Genomic DNA, 12826 nt, shown 5'->3' on the forward strand with positions numbered 1-12826 from the left:
TATCTTTGCTGTACATTATGCTCAAATTAAATGAAATCATGCCTGCACATGATTTATATCCCCAACCCTTCATATCAATGTATCTTTCTTAAACACTACCATTGTATCTGTTTCTCTCATTACCCCTGGCAGCTACTGATCCAGGCACCTACTGATCTGTGTTTTTAAAATAAATTGCCTAAAGATCTCCTTTAAACTTCACCCCTTTCAATTTAAACTCATTCCCTCTAATATGCAACATTTTTATGCTGTGAAAAAGACTCTGACTGTTCACACTATCTAAGCCTCTCAGAACTGTATAGACATTGATCAGGTTGCCCCTCAACCCACGCTTAATTCAGGCCACATTCTGGGAAATCTCATCTGTCCCCTTTCCAAAGCCTCCACATCCTTCCTGTAAAGGGGTGACCAGAATTGCCCACAGTATTCCTAGTGGGGCCAGACAGACAACCCTGCTGCAGTCTGGTGCAGAGCAGGTCTCAGAGAGGTTTTTTCAATGTGAGTCAACTCAACTGAAGTTTTGAAGGTGATGACCGTGAGAACAGAACCTTTGATGTGTTATCATCAAACTTAACAATGCATTTACAAAATGTCTACACTATAGAACACTACAGCACAGAAACAGGCACATTTGGCCCTTCTAGACTGTGCCAAACCATTTTTCTGCCTATGCCCCTAGTCCATAGCCTTCCATACCTCTTCTATCCATGTACCTGTCCAAATTCTTAAATGTTAAAATTGAGACTGCATTCACTACCTATACACTCTCACCACTCTCTGTGTGAAGAAGTTCCCCCTAAACTTTTCACATTTCATCCTTATCCCATGTCCTCTGGTTTGTATCTTACCTACCCTGAGTGGAAAATGCCTACAGACATTTTCACTGCCTATGCCCCTCAGAATATTAAATACCTCTTTCAAATCTTCCCTTCATTCTTATACACTCCAGGGAATAAAGTCCTCACCTGTTTAATCTTTCCCTGTAACTTAGTTCCTGAAGTCCAGCAACATCCTAGTAAATCTTCTCTGCACTCTTTCTATCTTGGAGAGGATCCAGAGGGCTGGAGACTTGCTGTCCACACTGTGTTGCTTTCTTCAGATAGAAGGAAACTGAAGGGAGATTTAAATGAAAATTAAAAAACTGCAGAAGCTGAAAATTTGAAATAAAGAGAAAATGTTGTAAATACAGCAGACCAGGCAGCATCTGCGGAGAGATAATGTTTCATGTCAAAGCCCCTTCATGTAACAATTAGGGCTCCGATTCAACTTCACTGAAGGTTGGAATGCAGGTGCAGCAGGCAGAGATGAAAGCAAACAGCACGTTGGCCTTTGTGCATAGTTTTGGTTTCCTAATCTGAGAAAGGATATTCTTGCTATTGAGGGGGTGCTGTTACGGTTCACTAGACTGATCGCTAGGACAGCAGGACTGGTGTATGAAGATTGGATAGACCAGGGTTATATTCATTGAGAGGTGATCTCATTGAGACAATTAACATTTTGACATGACAAGACAGATTAGATGCATGAAGAATGTTCCTGATGCTGGGGAAGTCCAGAACAAGGGGTCACGGTCCAAGGATCAGGGGGAGCCACTTAAGACTTCCTCACTCAGAGAGTTATGAACTTGTGAAACTGCCTACCACAGAAGGTTGTTGAGGCCAGTTCATTAGATATATTCAAAAGGGAGTTGGATGTGGACCCTGTGAAGAAAGGGATCAAGGGGCATAAAGTGCTGAAGTTGTATTATCTGCCACAATCATATAAAGGATGGAGCAGGTTTGAAGGCTGAATGGCCTCCTTCTGCTCCTATTTTCTGTGATTCTATGATTGGATGAGGAGTTGAGAAATAAAATGACAAGGTGAGGAGGTAACATAAATCCAGGATGAGGAGGCAGACCCTGCCACACTTGCACAGTAACTAACGAACATCAAAGAGCCACAAGACATGAAGGAAGTGTGAAGTGAGAGATAGAGGTAGGATGGTGATTTACAAAAATATCCCAAATCCTTTACCAGCAGGAAAGTAATGAGAGGGAAGTAAGAGGCAGGGGTGGGGATGAAGACCATGATGAAGGTGCAGAAAAGATTCACAGGTATGTCATTGGGACTGCAGGGCTTGAGTTACAAGGAGAGACTGGGACTGATGGGATGAACCATCTGATGGTAGAGGTTTACAAATCCTGAGAGGCATAGATAAGGTGGTCTTCCTCCTGGGGCATATATTTAAGGTAAGAGGGGGAAAATTTAAAAAGGATATGATGAGCCCTACATAGAGGGTGGGCATGTGGAATCAGCTGCCAAAGGAAGTGGTAGAGGTGGTGACAATTACAAAATTTAAAAGACATTTAGACTGGTAGATAAGAAAGGTTTTGAGGGAAGTGGGACAAATTCAGGCAAGTGAAATAGCTGGTCATCATTTTCACCGGGTCTGTTTCTGTGCTATAAAGAACTATGACTTTGCGTCGTTTACATGCCCATGGCAAGGCTAGAATAGTTAACTGGGAGGGGTAGCTGTGGCAACAGAGGCTGGTACGGCCAAGGAGAGTGTGATGCCTTCTCAGGGACCAGAAGGCAGGACAGTTATATCAACTACAGATGCTCCTCATATCCAGAAACCTTGGTTGAATAATTGTTGAGAGTAATCACCTTGTTCTTTATCAAGTGGTTTTAAATTCAAAACTGTGGTCTGCCTGAATAGCATGTAAAATGAAACTTTTCATGGAATCTCTGTACACATGACAATAACCAAGTGGATTCCAAAACTGTACACTGTTCCCTATGTGGAGTCCTACCAACACCCTGTACAGCTGAAACATCTTCTCTACCAGAATTGCTGTACCTGCACATTAGTTTTCCATGTTTCATGTATTCATGTTCTCCCTTCCTTCCTTCTCTTTAGCTCTCCGCCCACTTCTCTCTCCATTCACTGAGCCATCCCTCCTCCCCCTGCTTGCTGGTGTGCCCTTCCTCCCTTTTCCTGCCTTTGGGACCGTGCTCCTCTCCTGCCCCACAACCCCCTCCCACCCTTTTGTTTGGGTATCTGCCTACATTTTTCCATTCCTTGATGAAGGGCTTGAGCCTAAATCATTGGTTTATGTATCTTTATCTTTGCTATATAAAGGACATTTTTCGACCTGCCAATTTACTTCAGCATTGTGTTTTTACTTCAACCACAGTATCTGCAAACTTTCATGGTTTACTTCATGTATGCACCCAGATCTCTCTGAATTCTGCTTTTTCTCTTCTTTTCAAAGTCAAGAATATATCCCACATTACACTCTTATCTCTATCTTTTTTCCCCACTTACCCAGCCTGCTCTTGCAGACTCTCTCAACTTCCCCACCTACCCTTGTATTTGCAGTAACTTTGGACAAAACACACTGGGCAACAACCATTAATGTCATTAGATGGCAGCATGGATTGAGATGTCCTGCGAGGTACAGAACTGCATTCAAATTCTTACGCAGCTAGCTCATTTTTCTCTTCTATTCCTTGTTTGTATTCATCAGGCTGAGTATTTTGTTCCTGTTTAGTTCTGAAGTGCCCAGTGGCAGCCTCAATCACTGCTATGGGGAAAGTATGGGGGGTGGGGCAGGGGTGGGGTGGGAACAGGCGAGAGCAGTTTCAGAGCGAGAACAGGGGTATATAAAGTCCACTCGTGTTTTTATCTGTGCATCCATTTCAAGCATTGACCCAAAACACCAACTTCAAAAACTGAAAGTGAAGGTAGCATTTACAGATGAATAAACTGCTTCAATTTGTTTCAAGTCTTGAATCAGTTTCCAGTGATTAGCAGTAACATGAAAACTGGTGCCAACCCTGCAATTAACTGCACTTCATTTCAGCCTTCCCCCATCCCCCATTTCTCTCTCACTGAATTAACACTAATATTTCTGTGCCAGGGTCTATAGCCCTGTCTTTGGCAACACTACAAAGATTCCAAAGCTCCCCTTACACAGGCAGAAATTCCCTCTCTTCCAATGAGTAGCAGGAAAGGACCAGCAGTATTGGGAAGGGGCATTTGTACATCAGCTGGATCCCTCCCACAGTTAAACAGACACGCAGCAGGGGAAGCTGCTAAAGGCAGCAAACTCCCAGAATTTCTACAAAATGTCCCTCATTCCAAAAATGGCAGCTGCACTGTGCAATGAGAATCACTTTCCTTTCAGTGGGAAAGCAGTTCTGCCCCATAGTGGTTGCTTCTTAACCTTTCATCGGACTCTCTGGGAAGCATTCTTCAAAAGTGACACCACGTTCAGTTCTTTAGTTCAAACCTTGCTTTTTGTATTTCGTCAGAATGTTTAAAATAGTCTTAAAACCTTTGGCCCCTGCCCTGAAGTGTAGCTTCAAAATAATGTATGATTTAGTTTGAATTCTAGCTAATGTATTGGAAATAACAAATTTAGAGTCACGGTCATACATCAGAAGGAGACCCTTCAGCCCACCATGGGTGTCCGTTGTATCTATCGATGTTGTCTTTTCAGCCTTAGCCATTCAAATGCTCTTCAAGTTCCAGATGATTATCACTTGACTGTACAAACACAACAAGACGAAACAGCGTTTCTCCGGACCACACTGCACACACATACATTTCTCACAAATTCACCATATAATAATCATATACAGACACAAAAATATATAAATAATTCACTTGGTTTCATTATTGAAAGACTCATTCATTGATCTCATAGCCTGTGGGAAGAAGCTATTTCCCTGTCCTGATTTTGATGCTTCTTTGCCTCTTTTCTGATGGTATAGGACAAATATTCTATGCGCTGGATAGATGGTAGGGATCCTTGATCAATTTTTGGGCTCTATTTAAGCAACATTCCTGGTAAATGTCATCCCTATAAGAAAGGGAGACCTCAGTGATCTTCTCAGCCGTTTTAATGTTCCTCTGCATTGACTTCTGGTACGAGGCTTTGCAGCTTCCATACAACACCATGTCAATAATTGACGCACTATTGATGTCAGGCTCACTGGCCTCTAATTACCTAGATTATTCTCAGAGCCTTTCTTAAACAACAGACATTAGCTATCCCGAATTCTGCACCACCTCACCTTAAGGATGTTTTATATGGCTCTGCTAAGGCCTCTGCAATTTATTCACAAGCCTTCCGCAAGGTCCGAGGTAATATCTTGTAAGGTCCTGGGAGAATTGGAGGGCATTTAAAGGTGAGATTTTGAGGGTGCAGAATCTTTATGTTCCTGTTAGGATAAAAGGCAGGGCCAAATGTTCAAGAGAACCATAGTTTTCAAGTGAGATTAGGAAGTTGGTTTGAGATAAATGGGAGGCCTACACTGAATACAGAAAGCAAGGTATGGACGAGATGCTTGGAAGATGCATAGATTGTAGAAAGAAGCTTAAAGAAATTAGGAAAGCAAAAAGAAGGTCCAAGGTGGCTACAGCAAATAGGATGAAAGTAAATCCTAAGGGTTTTTACAAATATTTGAATAGCAAAAGGAGAGTGAACGATAGAATTGGTCCACTAGAGAATCGGAGCCGATGAATGTGTGAGGAGCCAAATGAGATGGGGGAGGTATTGAATGAATTCTTCTCGTTGGTATTCACTCGGGAAAAGGATATGGAATTGTGTAGGATAAGTGAGGCAAAAGGGGTAATTATAGAAAACATAGGGATTAGGAAAGGGGGGGGGTGTTGAAACTTCTGAGGTATATAAAGGAAGATAAGTCTCCAGGTCCTGACAGGATTTTCCCCAGGACCTTGAGGGAAGACAGGGAGGAAATAGCGGAGGCTCTGACAGTGATTTTTCAACAGTTACTGGAGGAAGGTGTGGTGCCGCGGGAATGGTATGTTGCAAATGTGGTTCCTCTGTTTAAAAAGGGCTCCAAGTGTAGGCCCAGCAATTATTGGCCAGTAAGTTTAACTTTAGTGGTGGGTAAACTAATGGAAAGTATTCTTAGAGATAATATGTATAAGTATCTAGAGAGGCAAGGATTGATCAGGGATACCCAACATGGATTTGTGAGGGGAAGATCATGTTTGACAAACCTTGCTGAATTTTTTGAGGAAGTGATTAGAAAGATTGATGAAGGTAGAGAAGTAGATGTGGTCTATTAGGATTTCAGTAAGGCTTTTGATAAGTTTCCACATGGAAGGTTAGTGAGGAAGGTTCAGGCACTAGGGATTAATGTTGAGATAGTCAGATGGGTTCAACGGTGGCTAGAAGATAGGCACTAGAGAGTCAAGGTGGACAACTGTCAGGATGGAGGCCAGTGACAAGCGGTGTGCCTCAGGGATTGGTGTTGGGTCCCTTGTTGTTCATCATTTACATTAATGATTTGGATGATGAAGTGGTAAATTGGGTGAGTAAATATGCGGATATAAAAGTAGGGGGAGTTGCGGATAGTGAAGATGGTTTTCGTGGACTGCAGAAGGATTTGGACGGCTTAGAAGAGTGGGCTGAAAGGTGGCAGATGGAGTTTAATGGAGATAAGTGTGAAGTGCTTCATTTGGGAAGAATAATGAAAATAGGACGTATGCAGTGAAGGGGAGGACATTGAGGAATGCAGAAGAACAGAGATCTTGGAATAATGGTTCATTAGGGTGGTGAAGAAGGCTTTTGGTATGCTGGCCTTTATAAATCATAGCATAGAATATAGGAGCTGGGAGGTGATGTTGAGACTGTTCAAGGCATTGGTGAGGCCAAGTTTGGAATATTGTATGCAGTTCTGGTCTCCAAATTATAGGAAGGTTATAAATAAGGTAGAGAGGGTGCAGAGAAGATTTACTAAAATGTCATCTGGATCGCAGTATAAAGAATATGGAGAAAGATTGATTATACTGGGTCTTTATTCACTGGAGCATAGGTTGAGGGGGGATTTGATAGAGGTATATAAAATTATAAGGGGAATAGATAAAGTAGATGTGAGTAGGCTCTTCCTCTTGAGGATAGGAGAGATGGGAACGAGGGTCATAAGTTAAGAGTTAGGGGGAAAAACTTTAGAAGCAACATAAGAGGAAGCTTCTTCTCTCAGTGGTGGCTGAGTGGAATGACCTTCTGGATGAGATGGTTGCAGCAGGGTCAATTTTGTCATTTAAGAGGAGGTTGGATGAGTACATGGATGTGAGGGGGTTAGAGGGTTATGGGCAGGGAGTAGGTAGATGGAACTAGTGGAGTTCACTTAAATTGGTGCAGAGTAGAAGGGCTGATATGGCCTGTTTCTGTACTGTAATTGTATATGGTTATATGAATTTATTCACCATGATTTGCCTCAAGACCACAAGCACAGGTTTCATGATCTCACTGATGTTTTCCTTCACTTCTATTGACAAAGTTCATTGAAACATTCTTACATTCAGAAATGGAAGCTTTTAAAATAGTGCAGAACAGAAGAATGATTTGAATTAAATTCTTTAGAAATTGTGACAGCAGAATTGATCTGCATGACAATCTGCAAACCCAGATCTTGGACAGCCCTTCTCTCTCCGATCCCACGCCCCGGACGTCCCTCACTCTAATCCCATCCACTGGACACCCTTCTCTCCAATCCCAGCTCCCCCTGGTCACCCCTCATTCTCTTATCCCACCCCCCTGGTCACCCCTCACTCTCTGATCCCACCCCCCTGGTCACCCCTCACTCTCTGATCCCACCCCCCTGGTCACCCCTCACTCTCTGATCCCACCCCCCTGGTCACCCCTCACTCTCTGATCCCACCCCCCTGGTCACCCCTCACTCTCTGATCCCACCCCCTGGTCACCCCTCACTCTCTGATCCCACCCCCCTGGTCACCCCTCACTCTCTGATCCCACCCCCCTGGTCACCCCTCACTCTCTGATCCCACCCCCCTGGTCACCCCTCACTCTCTGATCCCACCCCCCTGGTCACCCCTCACTCTCTGATCCCACCCCCCTGGTCACCCCTCACTCTCTGATCCCACCCCCCTGGTCACCCCTCACTCTCTGATCCCACCCCCCTGGTCACCCCTCACTCTCTGATCCCACCCCCCTGGTCACCCCTCACTCTCTGATCTCACCCCCCTGGTCACCCCTCACTCTCCAATCATACCCCTCTTCCCTTAGGACGCTCCTTAATTCTCTGATCCCACCCCATGGACACTCCTCACTCTCCAATTCTACCCCCTCCCCCACGACACCCCTCACTCTCCGATCCCACTCCCTGGATACTCTCACTCTCTGATCCCACCCCTCTTTCCCTGGGACACTGCTCACTCTCTGATCCCAATCCCCTTCCCCCGAGACATCTCTCATTCTCCAATCCCATGTCTGGGACACCTCTCTCTCTGATCCCAGTTCAAGTAGAAATGTTAATAATGAGAATGTTGCAGTTCTTACTGAATGTGGATCTGACGGATTTTGCAGAGGCACTGTTGGTGGAATCTCTCGAATGCTCTCTCCACTAATGTGTTGGTTATAGAGTTACAGAGCACAGAAACAAACACTTCAGCCCAACTCGTCCATGCTGACCCATTTGTCTGCATTCCTGTGGGTAGATAAATTTAAGATTTTTAAAATTTATTTCATTAAAAATAGACATACAGCATGGAAATAGACCCTTTTGGCCCATGAGCTCGAGCTGCCCAATTAAAATCACTTAACCTACATCCCCTGTACATTTTGAACAGTTGGAGGAAACTCGAGGCTCTGGGGAAAACCCACATGGACACAAGGAGAATTTACAAACTCCTAATAGGCAGTGCGAGATTCAAACCCCAGTCCCCATCGCTGGCGCTTTAACAGCATTGTGTTAACCACTGCACCATCCAGTCAGATCTTTCTGACTGCTGAAGGTAAAAGATTTTGTGAGATTTAAGCTGCTCACTGTACTTCATTTGAAGTTGATGCACAGTGGATTGAACCAGATTGTTTCCAGAAGGACAGAATTCACCTCTTAACACAACACTCATGATCTACCACAGGCAGCAATGATCCTCAGTATCCTGACGACCTCCAAAATGCTGGCTCTGCAAAGTCCGAGATCTATGAGTAGAATAAATGAACCTTGCCCAGGTAAACATTTCAGAAAATGAGTTCCAAGGTGATGTCACTTGATTTCCACATTTCTTAACCTTGCTTAGTGATAGAGGTTTTGTGCTATACAGAGGTCCATTTCTTTAAAAAAAAGTTTTTTTCTTTTTTAAACTGGATAATATAACAGATACTAGCCTTGATCAACTGTGAATAATACAACTTTTGATAAAAAATTCTTAATGAGAAGGAAAGACAATTGTATACTTTAAAAAAAAAAAGAAATTTATAATTCATTTGAAAAGAGCTTTTAACTTTATTTTTCCTTTCTTTTATTTCTCTTTCTTTTGGGTTGGGATATTTTTTCATTTTTGGTAATAGTGGAGTAAAATATAACATTGAGGGTGGGTGGGTGTGTGTGTCAAAAAATGATATTGCAAAAACAAGAAATGGCAACACAGTTTAAATGCAAGTCCTCCTTTTGGAATGGCCACCCTTGTGTTGGTCATTTGAATCATATTCATATTTGGAATTTTTTCCCCATATTTTAAATGTATTGCATATTGTATAACTGTATCATTCTATTGATTATATATTAAATACCAATAAAATATTTTTTTAAAAAAAGCAAACAGGCTCCAATTACACCCAATCACCTTTGATCACTTCACATCTGACTCTATCTTTAATCCCTTTCCCAGAATTCCTCAACATGGTGCAGAAAAATCCAGAGTGACACCAAGTACCTCAAATCCCCACACTAGGCATTTCGTGTGCTACCTGTAGTTCATACTGACCAACAATTCGACAGACTGGAAGCAGATACATCTCATTCAATTCCTCTAATACCCTCTCAATTTCATCCCCACCCCTCTCCCCATCCTGCTCTGTCCCTTCCAAACTTCTTCACCCCTCCAATCCAAACCCCTCTGTTCCCTAACCCACCTGATTATGCCTTGTTCTCAACAAGGCTCATGGACCAATCCCAATGATTCCCCAACATCAGATGCCTGCTCCCTCCCATTAAACCACCTCCTCTCCTAACCCCACACCACCAATAGTCCCAGCCCAAACACAACCCAGTCATCAAACTTGCCCATTACATCCCTGACTTCCCCCACTCAGATCCTGTCCACACCCTCCATCTACCCCCAACCAGATCCTGTCCCCACCCTGCACCCAACCCCACCCTGATCACCAGACCTAACCCAGCACCCACAAAAACATCCAGCCCTTCCCAGATCCTCAATCCCATGCAGATCAACATTCCCCACCCAGATCCCCATTCCCTACCCAGCCACACAGATTCCCATTTCCCACCCAGATCCCCATTCTCCACCCACCACACAGATTCCCATTCCCCACCCAGATCCCCATTCCCCACCCACCACACAGCCCCCCATTCCCCATGCAGTCCCACCCAGCACCCTGTCCCACCCAGATACCCATTCCCCATCCCCCACCCAGTACTCAGTCCCACCCAGATCCCCATTCCCCACCCACCACACAGCCCCCCATACCCCATGCAGTCCCACCCAGCATCCTGTCTCACCCAGATACCCATTCCCCATCCCCCACCCAGTACTCAGTCCCACCCAGCACCCTGTCCCACCCAGATACCCATTCCCCATCCCCCACCCAGTACTCAGTCCCACCCAGATCCCCATTCCCCACCCACCACACAGCCCCCCATACCCCATGCAGTCCCACCCAGATCCCCATTCCCCACCCACCACACAGCCCCCCATACCCCATGCAGTCCCACCCAGCACCCTGTCCCACCCAGATACCCATTCCCCATCCAGTACTCAGTCCCACCCAGATCCCCATTCCCCACCCACCACACAGCGCCCCATACCCCATGCAGTCCCACCCAGCACCCTGCCCACCCAGATACCCATACCCCATCCCCCACCCAGTCTCACCCATAGAGCACCGTCAATGTCTCCCTCTACCCAAAGCCCACCCAATCCATCCTTTATCTACCCACTCCAACTTTTACCTCAACACCCTGCATCAAACCCAAACCCACACGCCCCCTGGACAGTCGAGTCGCCTCTCTCTTCAGCGTCCGCATCTCCCAGGCGGGCGCCGGCGCGTTGCCGGGGTAACGGCGGCCGCGGGGTCAGGGGTGAAGCTGAGGCGGGGCCGCGCGAGGCGGAGAGCGGACGGTGATGGAGCGGGAGGTGGTGGCGGCACTGGAGCTGGAGGACGGCGGCGGCGGCGGCGGCGACGGCGATGGGGACGGGGAGCTGGAGCAGCGGCTGCGGGCGTTTAACCGGCAGGTGAGCGGCGGGCCCGGGCCGGCGGGCGGCTGGAGGCAGCAAGGAGGCCGCACACCGCCGCCCTCACCCGAGCTGGCCCAGCAAAGGCCGGGGAGCCGCCGCGGCCCAGCGTCGACGGTCGGGCTCGCTCCCAGGGAAACACCGCCCTGCCCAATACACCCTCCTCACTGCAAATACCCCCGAATATACCCCTCACTGCAAATACACCCCGAATATACCCCTCACTGCAAATACCCCCGAATATACCCCTCACTGCAAATACACCCCGAATATACCCCTCACTGCAAATACACCCCGAATATACCCCTCACTGCAAATACACCCCGAATATACCCCTCACTGCAAATACACCCGAATATACCCCTCACTGCAAATACACCCCGAATATACCCCTCACTGCAAATACACCCCGAATATACCCCTCACTGCAAATACCCCCGAATATACCCCTCACTGCAAATACACCCCGAATATACCCCTCACTGCAAATACACCCCGAATATACCCCTCACTGCAAATACACCCCGAATATACCCCTCACTGCAAATACACCCCGAATATACCCCTCACTGCAAATACACCCCGAATATACCCCTCACTGCAAATACACCCCGAATATACCCCTCACTGCAAATACCCCCGAATATACCCCTCACTGCAAATACACCCCGAATATACCCCTCACTGCAAATACTCCCCGAATATACCCCTCACTGCAAATACACCCCGAATATACCCCTCACTGCAAATACTCCCCGAATATACCCCTCACTGCAAATACACCCCGAATATACCCCTCACTGCAAATACTCCCCGAATATACCCCTCACTGCAAATACACCCCGAATATACCCCACACGGCAAATACCCCTCACTGCAAATACACCCCGAATATACCCCTCACTGCAAATACCCCCTCACTGCAAATAGACCCCGAATATACCCCTCACTGCAAATACACCCTGAATATACCCCTCACTGCAAATACATCCCGAATATACCCCTCACTGCAAATACACCCCGAATATACCCCTCACTGCAAATACACCCCGAATATACCCCTCACTGCAAATACCCCCTCACTGCAAATAGACCCCGAATATACCCCTCACTGCAAATACACCCCGAATATACTCCTCACTGCAAATACCCCCTCACTGCAAATAGACCCCGAATATACCCCTCACTGCAAATACACCCCGAATATACCCCTCACTGCAAATACACCCCGAATATACCCCTCACTGCAAATACACCCCGAATATACCCCTCACTGCAAATACACCCCGAATATACCCCTCACTGCAAATACTCCCCGAATATACCCCTCACTGCAAATACACCCCGAATATACCCCTCACTGCAAATACTCCCCGAATATACCCCTCACTGCAAATACACCCCGAATATACCCCTCACTGCAAATACACCCCGAATATACCCCTCACTGCAAATACACCCCGAATATACCCCTCACTGCAAATACACCCCGAATATACCCCTCACTGCAAATACCCCCGAATATACCCCTCACTGCAAATACACCCTGAATATACCCCTCACTGCAAATACACCCCGAATATACCCCTC

At 46.1% G+C, this 12826-nt stretch overlaps 1 protein-coding gene and 1 long non-coding RNA gene across 3 annotated transcripts in view; one reads left to right on the forward strand and one right to left on the reverse strand.

The window, feature by feature from the left end:
- Positions 1-936: 936 nt before the first annotated feature.
- LOC138745694 (uncharacterized) lies at positions 937-11030 on the reverse strand. The gene is made up of 3 exons (XR_011346416.1): positions 10954-11030; positions 8319-8466; positions 937-1110 (listed from the first exon to the last, which is right to left on the reverse strand). It is a non-coding gene; the product is annotated as an uncharacterized lncRNA (long non-coding RNA).
- A 67-nt stretch (positions 11031-11097) lies between these two features.
- ric8b (RIC8 guanine nucleotide exchange factor B) overlaps positions 11098-12826 on the forward strand; it is a 70586-nt gene continuing 68857 nt past the window's right edge. For both annotated transcript variants that reach the window (XM_069904496.1, XM_069904497.1), the window contains exon 1: positions 11098-11236. In XM_069904496.1, the coding sequence (XP_069760597.1) occupies positions 11126-11236 (111 nt within the window). In that variant the 5' untranslated portion in view covers positions 11098-11125. The remainder of the gene's footprint in view (positions 11237-12826) is intronic.

This window comes from Narcine bancroftii, chromosome 11 (assembly GCF_036971445.1).
Source record: "Narcine bancroftii isolate sNarBan1 chromosome 11, sNarBan1.hap1, whole genome shotgun sequence".
Taxonomy (NCBI): Eukaryota; Metazoa; Chordata; class Chondrichthyes; order Torpediniformes; family Narcinidae; genus Narcine; species Narcine bancroftii.